Source organism: Kwoniella europaea, chromosome 1 (assembly GCF_036810445.1).
Source record: "Kwoniella europaea PYCC6329 chromosome 1, complete sequence".
Taxonomy (NCBI): Eukaryota; Fungi; Basidiomycota; class Tremellomycetes; order Tremellales; family Cryptococcaceae; genus Kwoniella; species Kwoniella europaea.
In genome coordinates, this window is record NC_089487.1 from 7,789,109 (window position 1) to 7,803,373 (window position 14,265).

The window sequence follows — 14,265 nt, forward strand, 5'->3', positions numbered from 1 at the left end:
AAGCAAGCGGATACCTTTACAGAAATTTCGGAACAAGTCATCCATAACAAAGGAATAGACATAGAAATAGAATAACAAAGGAATCTCCTCTTTTTCCAACATGTCAAGACAACCTAATGTAGATTTACAGATGTCTTCTATGAAGAATCCATCGCCTTTGGGGGGAGGTTTCGGCTCGAGTGGTGGACCAGGTAGTTTCACGCCGGTATTCGAGACTTCACCTCAAGTTTCTCCAGCCAACTCCCGAAGACCCTCTATCTCAGCTGCAGCAGGAAGTATTCAAACACCAGTCCCAAGGAGATTATCAGAAGTAGCTTCAGGTAGACCATCTTTCTCCCAACAGGCACCTCCACAGATGAGCCATCAGGTATCGTACTTCTCCGGCGGTGGTGGTCCCCCTCCAACTACTGGTGGAAGCGTCGTACAAGGTGGTGGTGGTGGATACTCTGGCGGAGCATCATTATCTAGAAGAGCATCAACTGCCTCCCACATGTCATCTGGACCTCGACCAATCCAAAGAGCCGATTATTCTGGTCCCAATACGCCTTCCCTCCTTTCTCGAGCGGGTTCACCAACTCTTCCGCTGGGTAACGAACATACCACCGCTCCTCGAGCTTACTTCGAAGGTGCAGGTGGTTTTAGTGGATTGGACGGTAATAGAGAGTTGAGACAAGGTCAATTTATAGGTTCTTTAGATTGCGGTACAACGTTAGTAACTTTATACTCAATCAAATACCAATCCCGATGACAGTCGCTGACTGTCTGTTGTTTCAATCAATAGTTCAACTCGATTCATCATCTTTGACAAAAGAGCCAAGATCATTGCAGAACATCAAACTGAATTTGAACAGATCTTGCCTCATGCGGGATGGCACGAACATGATCCCGAAGCCCTCGTTGATGCTATGACGGAATGCATCAACAAAGCCGTTGAGAAGTTGGAATGGATGGGTTGGTCAAGAAAGAGTATAAAGGGTATTGGTGGGTATCTGACATTTTCTTCTCCACCTCTATCCATCATTCTGTATCTAACCTATTCCATCTTCGTCGCTATTAGGTATCACCAATCAAAGAGAAACAACCGTCTGTTGGTCCCGAACTACCGGTAAACCATTATGTAACGCTATTGTGTGGGATGACTCTCGAACCCTAGGTGTGGTCAGAGAGTACGAAAAGAAATTGGAAGAAGAGGGATTAGATATAGATGACGAGGAAGAGGATCTCAAAGGCGTACCTGAAGATGTAGAGATCGGTACGGGAGGTGAAGAAGCTGCCTTTGGCGAGAAAGGCGATGTGGTTGTGGAAAATGAAGATGGACAAGTCGAGAGTGATGGTGATGGTTTAGCTGAGAAAGTCGGTGCGAAACTAGAGAATCTAGGCTTAGCTCAGAAGGACAAAGAAGCGAAGAAAGGTCAAGCTAATGGTAATGCCGATGTTCACGTACATAAGAAAAGAAAGGGTAAAGAAGGTATCGTCGATGTGTGAGTTTGTGATCCCTATATCAGCGATGAGCGTGAACTGATGGATTTTCAGTACCGGTATCCCTCTCTCTACCTATTTCTCAGCTATCAAACTTAGATGGATGTTAGATCACCAGAAACAAGTTCACGAAGCCCATGAGAACGATGATCTGATGTTTGGTACTGTTGACACTTGGCTCGTATATGTAAGTACACAGGTACCCTTCCACTGGCATCAGATATCGCATGAGACTCTTGCCAACTAACATCTCTTTTCTATGTTATAGGCCCTTACAGGTAGAGAACAAGGTGGTCTTCACATCATGGACGTTACCAACGCCTCCCGAACCTTGTTGATCTCCTTGAAGACTTTACAATGGCATCCACCATTATTACGATTCTTCGGTATTCGACCATCCGTCTTACCCAAGATCGTATCTTCTTCAGAGATCTACGGTACAATATCTGAATCGATCGGTACCCCACTCTCAACAGTGCCTATAGCAGGTATAGTAGGAGATCAACAGGCTGCATTGGTAGGAAACAAATGTCTGAGGAAAGGTGAAGCGAAATGTACTTATGGTACTGGTGCTTTCGTCTTATTCAACACTGGTGAAGAATGCGTTAGATCAAATTACGGATTGATCTCTACGGTCGCTTTCCAAGCTGGACCAGATGCTAAACCGGTTTATGCTTTGGAAGGTTCAATTGCAGTGGCGGGATCTGCTATCAAGTGGTAAGTCGGAGTCTATTCTCACACCACCCTATCATGACCTTTCATCCTATTCTCGCTATGACCCGCTAACACTGAATATTTCCGACTGCAGGCTCAGAGATCAGATGAACTTGATTGAAGAATCGTCCGATATGGATATCCTCGCTGGATCAGTGGCTGACACAGGTGGTGTCTACTTTGTGACTGCTTTCAGTGGTTTGCTTGCACCGTAAGTCTCGTTTCCTTGATCTCCAGTCACCCATCGTAAAAGGAAATCTCACTGATAGAGATGTTGCTTTGCGCAATGTGTAGATATTGGGATAGAGAAGCTTCGGGAACAATCATCGGTTTGACCTCGTACACCACTTCAGCCCATATCGCCAGAGCGACCTTGGAAGCTGTATGCTTCCAAACCAGAGCTGTGTTGGACGTGATCGAAAAAGAAAGTCAAACTACTTTGGAAACCCTGAAAGTTGATGGTGGTGTTACCAATTCGGATTTGGCAATGCAACTACAAGCCAACGTGAGTGTTCACTCTGTATTCACTCCTTAAGTATACTAATTTACGTGCAATGCTTGATTCTGATATAGATCGGTGGCTTCAACGTCGCTCGACCAGCTATGAGGGAATCTACCGCCTTGGGATCAGCATTATTAGCAGCCAACGCTCTGAAATTGTTCGGATGGGACTTGACCCGACCTGAGACACTCGCGGATGTCAATACTGCAGGCGTGCATGTGTTCGAACCTGAGTTGGAAGAGAAAGATCGAAAGAAAGCTATCAAGGGATGGGAGAGGGCTGTGAGCCGAGCGAGCAAGTGGCACGAGGAAGGTGATGAGGAAGAGGAAGAGGAGAGGTATGAAGAGCAAAGAGGATTGAGTAGATTACCTTCCAGACAACATTAGAATGTATGGGTGTGTTGAACATGAGCAAAAGGGATTCGGAATAGATGAGAATATAGAGGGGTTTTCAAGCCTGGCAGGCAGATGACTGCTGAGAAGGCAAATGAGTTTGTTACAACGAGGTGTGGGAGGAACTTGGTGAATAGATTGATAAACAGAAGATAGAGGTACAGCTCGATGATGGTACAGAGACGGTTCGTCGAAAGATGTCGTTGGTCAGAAGGATCGCGATGCCTGACACGTTTATATCGTATATCGTATAAAGAATGCATAGAAGTTACATATTCTATTCTGCGGCTTTTTCAAAAATTGCCAAACTTTTTGAAAGTATCTGACAAAAACGACATCAAGTCAATCACCCAAGTACATTAATTGATGCATTCGACGGAACTTTTCAACATAATATACAGTGCATGATGATATATTTATCACTACATACAGCTGAGAATTATCTGCTACCAATCTTGATCGATCAATACGCATATATATCTCACCTCGTTCATCTTTTCTCTTGTTGGTTCCCTTTATTCATATCATCTTCCTTCGGGAGCAGTAGTTGTTGAATCGCAAAGTCTTATTTTGCAGCCTCCATACTTCCTATCACAGGTTCGCTGACCCCATCCCCACCCCAAGAATTACCATTCCCACCTCCACAACCGCTCAACCCCAACGCCCCTCCTTCTCCCACTTGTTCAGGTGGCACCTGTGCTTGATCTCGGTTTTGTTTTCCCTCTCGACCAAGATCAAATCGTCTTCTTCTAATCGGCTCATACGAACCAGTCCCGCCCAGTCCCAATCCTGCGGTAGGACCGGTGGTATAAGGGGATACCACTGGATCACTTTCGTTCTTGGCAATGGTCTGGGTGGACCCGTCTTTCTTGTTTTTGATCTTGAATTTCTTACCTTTATCTTTGATTTTTACATCACCTTCCTTACTTTTCGTTTTGGTCTTGTCTTGAGATTTATCTTTCGATTTCGTCTTGGACTTGGTTTTTTGGTCCTCGAAGGATGTTGGGTCATTGTCATTTAATTGAGGGAGCATCGGAGTATGACCTGTACCTGTGAGATCTGACGGGGTCGATTTATGTCTGTTCTCATCCCATGTGTCAGTCTCGGGTCAACGTTCCTAGGGGCTTAATAATAGGATATCTCCTTGGAAGGTGTTGGAGGTGACGCAAAATCGAAGGATGTCCAGTGATACTTACCTGAACTACAACCAGACGGTAAATTCAGAATCAGCCGATGTAACGTACAAGTCGCACTTGATATAGATTAAGCTGGACATGATAAGACGATTGTATCGTAAAGTGGTCCCAAACTTACCTGATCAAACCAATCGAAACATCCACCACCTCTTAATCGAAGAACCGAATCTCCTGCAGCTTGTTGTTCGTCATGGTAACGTAAGAAGAACATCTTGTGAAATGTACGTTCTTCTGAGATTGATCTTCAGCAGTTATGCTTTTCTACAATCTTTAGACTTGTATATTGATAGATCTGGTATAGCTTCAAGTATATATATTACCAGATGAACCGTTAGTAATGGAAGGACATGAGATCCTCGACTGCTTGGCGAACAAGGTTGAGTATCCGTTCGTGAGATTGATGTACATCATCTTGTCTACGTTGACGGTCATACGTATATACAATAATCGGTCGAACCTTGTTTCAAGAGCGTACGCATCCGGAGTAGCCCAAAACTCAACAGCAATCATTCACTGCCACATTCATGGTTGCTGCGATGGCAGACCCGTATACAGTATTATGGTACACTGCTGTACCTCTGTGTATGTTAAGGAAATTACCGTTCTATGAGGAGATGTGCCTATTCGATGAGCAGACAGGATTGATACATTGGCGGAAAGGCATGCAATACACAAAGTGAGATGTTGATAGTTGTCTCTGGCGTTGTGCAAGCACATTGAAATCGTTCGCAGAACGAGAGAAAACGTGTTGAAATAAGGCTTTGTGTACCTAATGTGCCACCTTCCACGCAAAAGGATTAATGGGGATCCGGCGACAGGAGTCCGCTTTATATACCAGTACTCGAAACTAACTCCTGAGGACGTTCATTCTCATAATCAAAGTCACTGTACGTTTTCGTCCAACACACCTATATATTTAGTTGTATACACGTTATCCTATTCCAGTACCAATCGAAACTCCCAGCTCTTGTAACATATCTATGATCTTCAATCTGGTCTTGCATTTTCTCTCCCTTTTCTCTTTCTCCGTTCTGAGCAAGAAGGATCATTAGCTCTTGGTCCATATCCAGCGAGTGATGACTTGGGACTCACCTGGAATGCTTATTAGCTCGATCGTACCAAATCACCACTACAAATAGCGTGATAGATCTTCTTAAATTACCTGCCATGGGGATACACCTGAATACCTAGATGATCAACAAACCTGTGAAAAAGCCCATTACTCACTGTCCCAGCTTTCAATTACCGATGAGATTTCACCGTAAACTATGCCCAACATAAATTATGCTGCGACGTTGAAGAGATACTAAGGAAAACCAGTTGAATGCTGCACGATCTGTGCTGCAGCCGATCTGTGCGTAAATGTACTTTGAGTTTCACGTGGTCCTTTGGCTGTGCTTTCAAGGCTGTCTGAGCACAGATCGTCATACCATTGACCATCACTGCTTTTCTATTGAAAATCATCCCATACATACTCATCTCGGCTGTGCCAACGATGCTCTCAACGATTCAAGGTATCTCATTGTTCTAACAACCCCCACCGCCCCCTCCTCCTCCACCACAACCAGACCCACCTCCCGAGGAGCTATGACCACCTCCCCCTCCTCCTCCTGAAGATCCTCCTCCACAGGCAGATGCACCTGCACTATGTCCTCCTCCTCCAGATGGATCACTTGAAGTTGAAAGTAATTGTCCGAGACCTGCTCCAGCATCTACCAGATGAAATCCTCCTTCCATCAATAAACCATTTCTCTCGGCTTCCTTCTGTTTTCGGCGTTTTCGAGCTTCTTGGAGTGTTCTGTAGGACAGATAGTGGTTAGATATGAGAGATAAAGATCAGGAATCCGTATGCAAGGGGGATGAGAAGGAAGAGGGAAGGAGGTATGCGATCCCAGACAATGGTTGAATCTGACGAACTTACTCATGCATTTGGTCCTGCAAACATCACGTATATCGTCAGCTTCAGCTGCTTTTGAGATCTAGTAGAGAGAGAAAGAGAGAGAGAAAAGGGAAAATATGAACACCATTTCACTACTGAGCACGTACATTCTGACGAGCTTGGAACCTATTCTCCCAGCTGCTGAACATTCCATTCTTCTTCGGTGGTAAGCTCGTCGGGTGAGTCTTGGAAGCTGAAAGAACAGTGTAAGGGTACATACAAATATATATGAAATTGGGAAAGAAGGAAGACTCACGCTTGGTTGATGTATTACCCATCTTGGTGTATCTTGATTACTGGAATGTGAGTGGCAAAGATTCTGTTGGACGAGAGGTAAAGAGTTTTCAATCAAATCGATTTCCATTTCTATTTATAGTGTATAATCCATACGGGATGGTAATCATGACCAAGACGAGCTGTGTGATGGCTGAGAGATCTCAATGGTTGAAGTGATAGTCCCAAAGGACCTCCTTTGGCTCGGTTAGATCCATGAAGCGATGATGGAATGACGGAATGACAATCAAGAGGCTATACCTTACCGTATCACCATCAGCTACAGCCACCAGAGTGAACAGGTTTGATGGATATGATCATGTATCGGGGTGAATAGGCTCGGACGGAGTTCATGGAATTTCGCTTACAGTATATTGCTCAATTTCAGTAAATATATATGATACATCACTTCAGTTAATGCGATACATACAAGAAGATACATACTGTAAAATGTAGCAGAGAAACTGCCACTAAAAACTCGATTTTTACCATGGTACTTTGCGATGATTCTACGATGATCCACCACCCCCTCCTCCTCCACATCCAGCCGAACCGCCCCCACCTCCATCTCCCGATGAACCACCTGAACCACTATCCCCTATAGAAGCTAATGCACCTCCTACTTCACCCATTGCACCGATAATTTCGCCCTTTTCTCGTTTCTTTCTCTCTTTGTATGTTCTGCGCATCAACAGGAGCTATCGTCAGCTTGTCGCTCTGTATTATTGAGCTTGGGCATAAGGTTACCGAGAGATGATGGACTCACTCGTATTTCGTATTCTACAAATCCGAAAAAAAAGTTCAATAAGCAATTGTCAGTGGAGAAAACGAGCTATACACGACCAACTGCATTTGGATACAGAAGACCGTGGCAGGTCGCATTCACGCTGCCACAACTCCGTCATGGTCACGTTCGATCTCTGATCATCTCCATCTTCGAAAAAGCTGATATCTATACCACATACCCAACAGTCCCTTTTGTGAGGTCTAATCTGCAGTATCAGTATTGTCCGTCCGCGGATCCATAGTGTTAAATTCAGCAGATCTGGACCAAATCCCAAATCTAAAACTTGCATGCTAAGTACAAACCTTTGCTTTCCCCTCGCCATACCAAGCATTAGCTATACTCTGCCCACAGCTTAGTAACAACACCACCCCTCCGAATCCAGCTACCAGTCCAGCAGGTAACTTATTCCACGAATACCATTTACCGCTTGTCAATGCGTAATATGCAGATGCAGGGAAGATGAATGCTAGTGCTGAAGCTGATAGACCACCGGCTAGTTCGAGGACTATACCTAGGTCGCAGGTTGTTAAGGCGACTAGAGTTGGAAACGAGAATATTAGCATAATTAACGGATGGTGATAGATACAGAGAAGCGTAGGGGATACTCACTTCCCATAGTTGTGAACACCACTAAACTCGTAATTATCACATGTCTTTTCTGACTGAACGGTCTACCTTTGAAGAAGTACTCTTCTACCACTTCACGACAAACATACACTTCAAGTGGAACTAAACGAGCGTTGTCAGCTAGATGTACACTATTGGGCGGTCTGGATAAATTAGCTCACTTGTGGTAGACATGTTGGCTCCGAAGCAGAATCGGGCAATATTGATAACCCAGTCGTCCGAAGCAAAGTTATTGAGAATATTCCCCTATGATATACCTCTTTAGCCGTACTCTTCAGAAGCGAAGGATCACGGGTTAGCTCACCTGTGTCTTATCTGTGAATACCACGTATCCAGAGACAGCTACCAACAAGCATGCTACTAGACTTATACCAGTTGATATATGTGTGACCACATAGAATCTGTAGCGCGAGACCGATAATCAGCTAAGTATGCTCCACAGGCGATGTATTTGACGACTGACCTATCAAGAGTCGGGACATGTATACTCTTGTAGATATAGTTCGAATTATGATGACACGCATATGCGAATGATATTACACCGATAGCTTGGAACACACCTGGCTTGATCAATGTAAATGTATCCAATGAAGATCCTCGCAAGGACGAGTCGACAGCTACTGATCGGAATAGAACGGAGAGGACGATGATGGTCATTGAGACAAGAGCTAACAGAGGTTTATGAAAGTCAGCCAACTGAAGCTGATGAAGTCCGAGGTAAATCAGAAGATCACCAAATGATATTGATAAAATACAATTCTATCAGAAATAGACCAGACTCACCAAAGGAAGAACTCTTTGACAATTTCACTATATCCCTATGCAGACTCAGTGGAAATGAGACTGCCAAAGTACACAATAGTATCACTACTCTCCTATCCACCAATAAACGCAGGACTGCATGCTGGGACAACGATGGGAAGATGAACGATATCACTCGAGGTATCGTATCGCCTCTACAAGGAGCGTAAGCTGGGTTTTCATATACGCTTATGGGGATGAAAAGCTTACATGATGACGTGAAAAGCAGCTGTACTGTAAGAGCAAAAGTTCAGCTACCTGCAGCCTTGAGAGTAGCTTGGGTGCTGACTCACCCTCCGAAGGCAAATGCAAATTGAAAGAACGAAACAGCAGCTGCGCCAGCAGGTCCAAAACAATGATACATTGTCTGTCCCCCGATATCACCTTTTCTTATCAGCTGCAATTCTAGTCACTCGTAAGGTCGGATGTGACATATGCTAGCTTACCTCGGTGTAAGAATCCCTCCCACTCAATTTACTTGTCAATATGACCAGTCGTATCGTCCAATCTGACACCGCCGCTAAGGATACCAAGAGGAATATACCAGTGAAGAAACCCGCTTGAGAGACTGCGTATGGTAATCTGCGAGCCGAGTGTTCAGTTTGGTTTAGCATCTAAATAGGAGGAGTTGAAGCTGACATACCCTATTATGCCTGCACCTATAATTGAGTTCGCCATCTACCGATCATATTGCGCTGTAAGCTTCGAGTATGAATGCAATTATCGATCAAAAGAAAGCTTACATTCGTTATAGCATCCATCAGCGTACCTCGAGCCCCACTATTCGGCCCCTCAGCTATAAACAGCTCATGTTCCTCTTCGGTCAATTGCTCTCGCCGCGAAATCGTTGAGGACAGTAATGGTGCAGCTGCACTATGTTCGTCATGTTCATGTTCATGATCGTCGTCAGGTGCTTTGAATACTACATTGCGAGTTCCGCAGCTCATCAGTCTACCATCACCAATTTTCCAATGGATGATGCATTGTAGCTGATCTTTAGCAAAGCTTGACTTACATACATCACCTCTCTCAGCCAGCCCAGCCTCGTCCACTACCTCACCAGCCTCATGATCCTTTGATCCCCGCCTTGGTCCTTTCCTCGAACTTGGTCTGGAAGTATTGTTGGGTGGGTACAAGTTGACGGAAGAGGTTGATCTGCTTGGTCCAGCACTATTGCTCGCGCTGCCATTGGCTCTATACACAAACAGGTCTTCAGATGATGGGTTGGCCATCATATCGCGTGGTCCTCCTCGTTCTTGCTGGCTGGTGAGAATTGCGAGGTGGATTTGAGCATCTAATGAATAGATAGTCAAGAGAGAATGAGAGACGGTACTCTTAACGATGCACAGTCTTTTCACAGCGTAGAGTTATCTGTCTCGTGTTTTGATTGCGGTTGCTGAGTGGTGCCCCACCTTGCGTACACGTGGGAGGAGTCGATCAGTGCGCGTAAGTTGCAACAACAAATGTATCAATCCAATCTATCGTTGTCGCTGTCACTGTCACTATCCCGTGTAGCCCGATTATTATACCATCGAACCCTTATAAATATACCCGCTATAGAGAGGACAAGTTCTCAGAAACCAACTGGCTCGAACAGACATTTCCTCCAAATATCAGCTCTCCGATTCCGAGAATTGGTGACCAACCTCGACCTCGACCTCGACCTCGAAGATGTCCGTCACATCCCACACCTCTTTCCCTCCTCCAACCCCTTCAGCCCGATCGAACTTCACCACCCAATCGACAGAACGAGACTTCGAGTCTGATCTGACGCATGATTTGGGACCTGACTCGGCATTTGACCTGGATGGAACGGGGATAGCGGGGAACGAAGAAGAAGCAGTTCATTTTTGCTTGCTGGCGGAATTCGATATTGATGCGGGTGCTACGTTGGCACACCAGTATCCTTATCCCACAGGAACTGATGAGCAGTGAGTGGACTTCACCTTTAGTCGTGACAGAGTCTTATATCGAAGCCTCATCCTATGAGTCTCCTGTGAGACCAAAGATTAAAGGGAATGGCTGACGACGTGTCTGTCATGCACAAATAGTCGCCTAGCAGAACTGATGCTACCAGACGGAGCGCACCTCCGAGCAGAAGACTGGACGATATTCGGGGATAGCGGGGAACGAAGAAGAAGCAGTTCATTTTTGCTTGCTGGCGGAATTCGATATTGATGCGGGTGCTACGTTGGCACACCAGTATCCTTATCCCACAGGAACTGATGAGCAGTGAGTGGACTTCACCTTTAGTCGTGACAGAGTCTTATATCGAAGCCTCATCCTATGAGTCTCCTGTGAGACCAAAGACTAAAAAGGGAATGAAGCTGACGACGTGTCTGTCATGCACAAATAGTCGCCTAGCAGAACTGATGCTACCAGACGGAGCGCACCTCCGAGCAGAAGACTGGACGATATTCTATCTTGGACAAACACCTTCATCAGCCATAGCTCCGATGTTATCCCACGAATCATCCATGAGACTATCAACCGAATCTTCCTCTTCGAAAACCTCGAACGACGACAATAGACGGATGAGCGTGATGCCCCTTGATAGAGCTACGAGGGGTGTCGCTGGATCGGGTGGTGGACTGTTATATGTTCTGAATTGCGTCAGGATGAAAGAGGACAAGAAGATGAGAAGGGGTGCAATGGTTAAGGCCATGGCTATTTGTACACCGAACCCTTATATCGGGATATACAAGGTGAGTTGACAGTTCGTGACAAATCACTCCAATCCCACAAGTTGTCTCCATACCGTCAGCCGTCTTGTGCTCATTCACGAGCAATATACAAAACAGCTGACGTCGGGGTAATCATAGCCGCTTCTCCTCTTAGCCCTTGAAGAATACTTCCTCTCCCCCTCTCCCGAGATCCTCGCTCGTCTGTTCGACTCAGCCAACGCAATTTCCACAGCAGGCATGCCCCGCTTAACGCGATATGAGCGTATCCTCCTACGCTGTTCCGAAAGGAAAGACCTGTTCGAAGAGAAATTCGGTATAACCGAACCGCTAAGCGGCACGAAAGAGGTATTCGAAGATCTAAATTCTGAGCCTGGACATGGTACTGGATCAATGTCAGAAAATGGTCATGGAAATGAAGGTTTACCTAGAACAGGCTCAGGCTCGGGGTCAGGGTCGGCATCAACATCCACGTCTACATCAAATCATCGAAAGACACTATCCTCCTCGTCAGGCGTACGAATGGTCAGGAAAGGTTCTTCCAGCTCACAACAAATCCACCTAGCTACCCCACCGTCAAGGGAGGGTAGATTGACCCCTGATGTTGGTTATGGCGGTGCTGCGACTGAGAATCAGGGGAAGAGAAAAGGTGTACCGAGAGATACGCACTTCTTCGAGACTGAAGCTAGATTCAAGAAGATCACTGTACCGATCAGAATCCCAATGACTGTTTTCGATGAGGATGTCGGCGATGTGAGTCTCAGCTACTCGTCATCCTTCAGGTGGTCTAAGCTGATATATATGATTCGCGTATTCAGTACTCACTCATTGAGCTCGTTCAGACTTTCTCTCACAACATCACGCCCTTCCCACCACCTTACCATCCACATCTACATACCAACGGATCCATGACTCATCCCATAATCCTCATTCTCAATGCGATGTTAGCCCACAAGCGAGTAATGTTCTTAGGACACGGTCTACCAGCCAACCAAGTAGCTCGGATGGTTTTAGCTGCCTGTGCGTTAGATCAGGTTGTGGACAAGTCTTAGACTTTCTCTCACAACATCACGCCCTTCCCACCACCTTACCATCCATCTACATACCGGATCCATGACTCATCCCATAATCCTCATTCTCAATGCGATGTTAGCCCACAAGCGAGTAATGTTCTTAGGACACGGTCTACCAGCCAACCAAGTAGCTCGGATGGTTTTAGCTGCCTGTGCGTTAGGATCAGGTTGTGGACAAGTCTTAAGAGGTATAACCTCCTGTGCATTCCCATATGCAAACTTGGCCTCTTTAGACATCTTAGAAGAATTTTCAGGATTTGTAGCGGGAGTGACTAATCCTCGATTCGAAGAGTTACCAACGACATGGGATGTGTTGTGTAATCTGGAAACTGGTAAAATAACCGTATCGAAAAATTTACAATCGTCTAGCAATAGTATAACCAATACGGGCTCGGGCGGGATGACTGGAAGTAACAATGCGAGTAGTGTGAATGCTGCGAATGTAGGATCGATGAGATCTGGTAGATCGTCTGAAACGAGTCTAGGAAGTTCAAGTATGATCAAAGTTGAAGATGATCCTAGTACTACCTCTGGTACTCCTCAGGCTAAGATGAATAGCATTGCGAAAAGTGATTGTTTAGATAATCAGTTTATGGATGAGGTGGGTTTTTATTCCGCTTGAAATGGGTAAAGTGGCAGATGCAACTGGTTTTGAGCTGATTGGTTTTACAGATCTCATCAGCTATGACCTCTCATTATGGCGAATCCAATATCCGCTTGAGATTCGTCGATTATCTCAATCGTTTTGTCAGAATTGCCTCTCATCAGGAATACACCCAGACTGGATCGACCAAGATTGGTTTCCCATCTGTGCCCTACCGTGATGGTGTGCTGGGAAGTGGAGCAGTATTTGCGGATGATCAGAGTAAACAGAGGGAGTTGTGGACCAACACTCATAGAGTCGAGGCGTGGAGGAAGACGAGGAGTTATAAGTTGTTTGCCAAGGTGAGTATTGAGGAAAAGTCTATGTCAAACACATAAGAAAGTATCCTGAGCGGAATATGTAATGATGACCCTCCGAACTTGAACACTTTAGGACTGGCAATCGCGGTTGAAAAAGAGATCAGTCGGCTTTGACGTTCAACATCAAATTGCGAGATTACGATTGGCGAAAAATATGTCTGATGCTGAAGCTGAAGCTATATTCGGTGCGCTGAATAATGGTATAAGGAACTATGATCAGGTGGTCGAGGTGGGTTTCCCAATCTCTATTAAACGAAACCGCCCACTGATGATGCTATATGTTGAATGTAGCTTTTAACTCATTTACCAGCACATTGGGGTGGACTAATGCCAATTGCTAATGGCCTGTTCCATCGGTGGGTAGGAGTAAGGGAGAATGCACTGGAATTGTTAATCACCTTACAACAATATCCTGTAAGTCTATCTTCGCACTGATGTCAAATGTTTCGCTAATCCCACTTAAAGGTCGGTCGTCAGGCTGTCTCATCAATGAATTACTTTCACCGCAAAGCATTCATCTCCCTCCTAGAACGTAGAGAAGCGAATATGAAAAGACAGAGGGAATTGACAAGACAACAGGAAGAAGCGTACACTTCTACCACTACGGCGCATGCCAATGGCTGGTTGGCAGGAGACAGTTCACCGAATGGGACGGTCCAAGGAGGAAGTACGAATGTTACACCTCAAGGTGTCGGTAGAGCATAATAGATCCGGTATGGAGTCATCACCTCTTCTTGACGTTAAGGTACTCCTGGGTTGATATAACATGTGAAACGATCTGCAACTTGTACTGATGGGGATTTAGATCTTGTAATATACTTGTGAGACCTGTTGTATG

At 45.3% G+C, this 14,265-nt stretch overlaps 5 protein-coding genes across 5 annotated transcripts; 2 read left to right on the forward strand and 3 right to left on the reverse strand.

Moving 5' to 3' along the window:
- Positions 1-100: 100 nt before the first annotated feature.
- Positions 101-3,081, forward strand: V865_002959 (glycerol kinase; the record flags this gene model as incomplete). Its single annotated transcript, XM_066226758.1, has 8 exons — positions 101-708; positions 782-981; positions 1,058-1,481; positions 1,534-1,666; positions 1,748-2,196; positions 2,288-2,404; positions 2,488-2,698; positions 2,767-3,081. 8 exons carry the CDS (start codon positions 101-103, stop codon positions 3,079-3,081), a joined length of 2,457 nt encoding a protein of 818 aa, XP_066082855.1.
- A 571-nt stretch (positions 3,082-3,652) lies between these two features.
- Positions 3,653-4,494, reverse strand: V865_002960 (uncharacterized protein; the record flags this gene model as incomplete). The annotated part of the gene is made up of 3 exons (XM_066226759.1): positions 3,653-4,166; positions 4,332-4,339; positions 4,402-4,494. The coding sequence occupies 3 exons, from the start codon at positions 4,492-4,494 to the stop codon at positions 3,653-3,655; spliced, it is 615 nt and encodes a 204-aa protein (XP_066082856.1).
- A 1,316-nt stretch (positions 4,495-5,810) lies between these two features.
- V865_002961 (uncharacterized protein) lies at positions 5,811-6,500 on the reverse strand (the record flags this gene model as incomplete). The annotated part of the gene is made up of 4 exons (XM_066226760.1): positions 5,811-6,081; positions 6,205-6,218; positions 6,330-6,415; positions 6,479-6,500. 4 exons carry the CDS (start codon positions 6,498-6,500, stop codon positions 5,811-5,813), a joined length of 393 nt encoding a protein of 130 aa, XP_066082857.1.
- Positions 6,501-7,572: 1,072 nt separating this feature from the next.
- V865_002962 (uncharacterized protein) lies at positions 7,573-9,942 on the reverse strand (the record flags this gene model as incomplete). The annotated part of the gene is made up of 12 exons (XM_066226761.1): positions 7,573-7,817; positions 7,892-8,011; positions 8,071-8,155; positions 8,214-8,310; positions 8,373-8,577; positions 8,693-8,865; positions 8,921-8,944; positions 9,004-9,077; positions 9,157-9,292; positions 9,354-9,388; positions 9,454-9,632; positions 9,726-9,942. 12 exons carry the CDS (start codon positions 9,940-9,942, stop codon positions 7,573-7,575), a joined length of 1,590 nt encoding a protein of 529 aa, XP_066082858.1.
- A 439-nt stretch (positions 9,943-10,381) lies between these two features.
- Positions 10,382-14,132, forward strand: V865_002963 (uncharacterized protein; the record flags this gene model as incomplete). The annotated part of the gene is made up of 9 exons (XM_066226762.1): positions 10,382-10,641; positions 11,067-11,415; positions 11,533-12,144; positions 12,210-12,411; positions 12,611-13,065; positions 13,137-13,409; positions 13,501-13,656; positions 13,719-13,841; positions 13,893-14,132. The coding sequence occupies 9 exons, from the start codon at positions 10,382-10,384 to the stop codon at positions 14,130-14,132; spliced, it is 2,670 nt and encodes an 889-aa protein (XP_066082859.1).
- Positions 14,133-14,265: the final 133 nt, after the last annotated feature.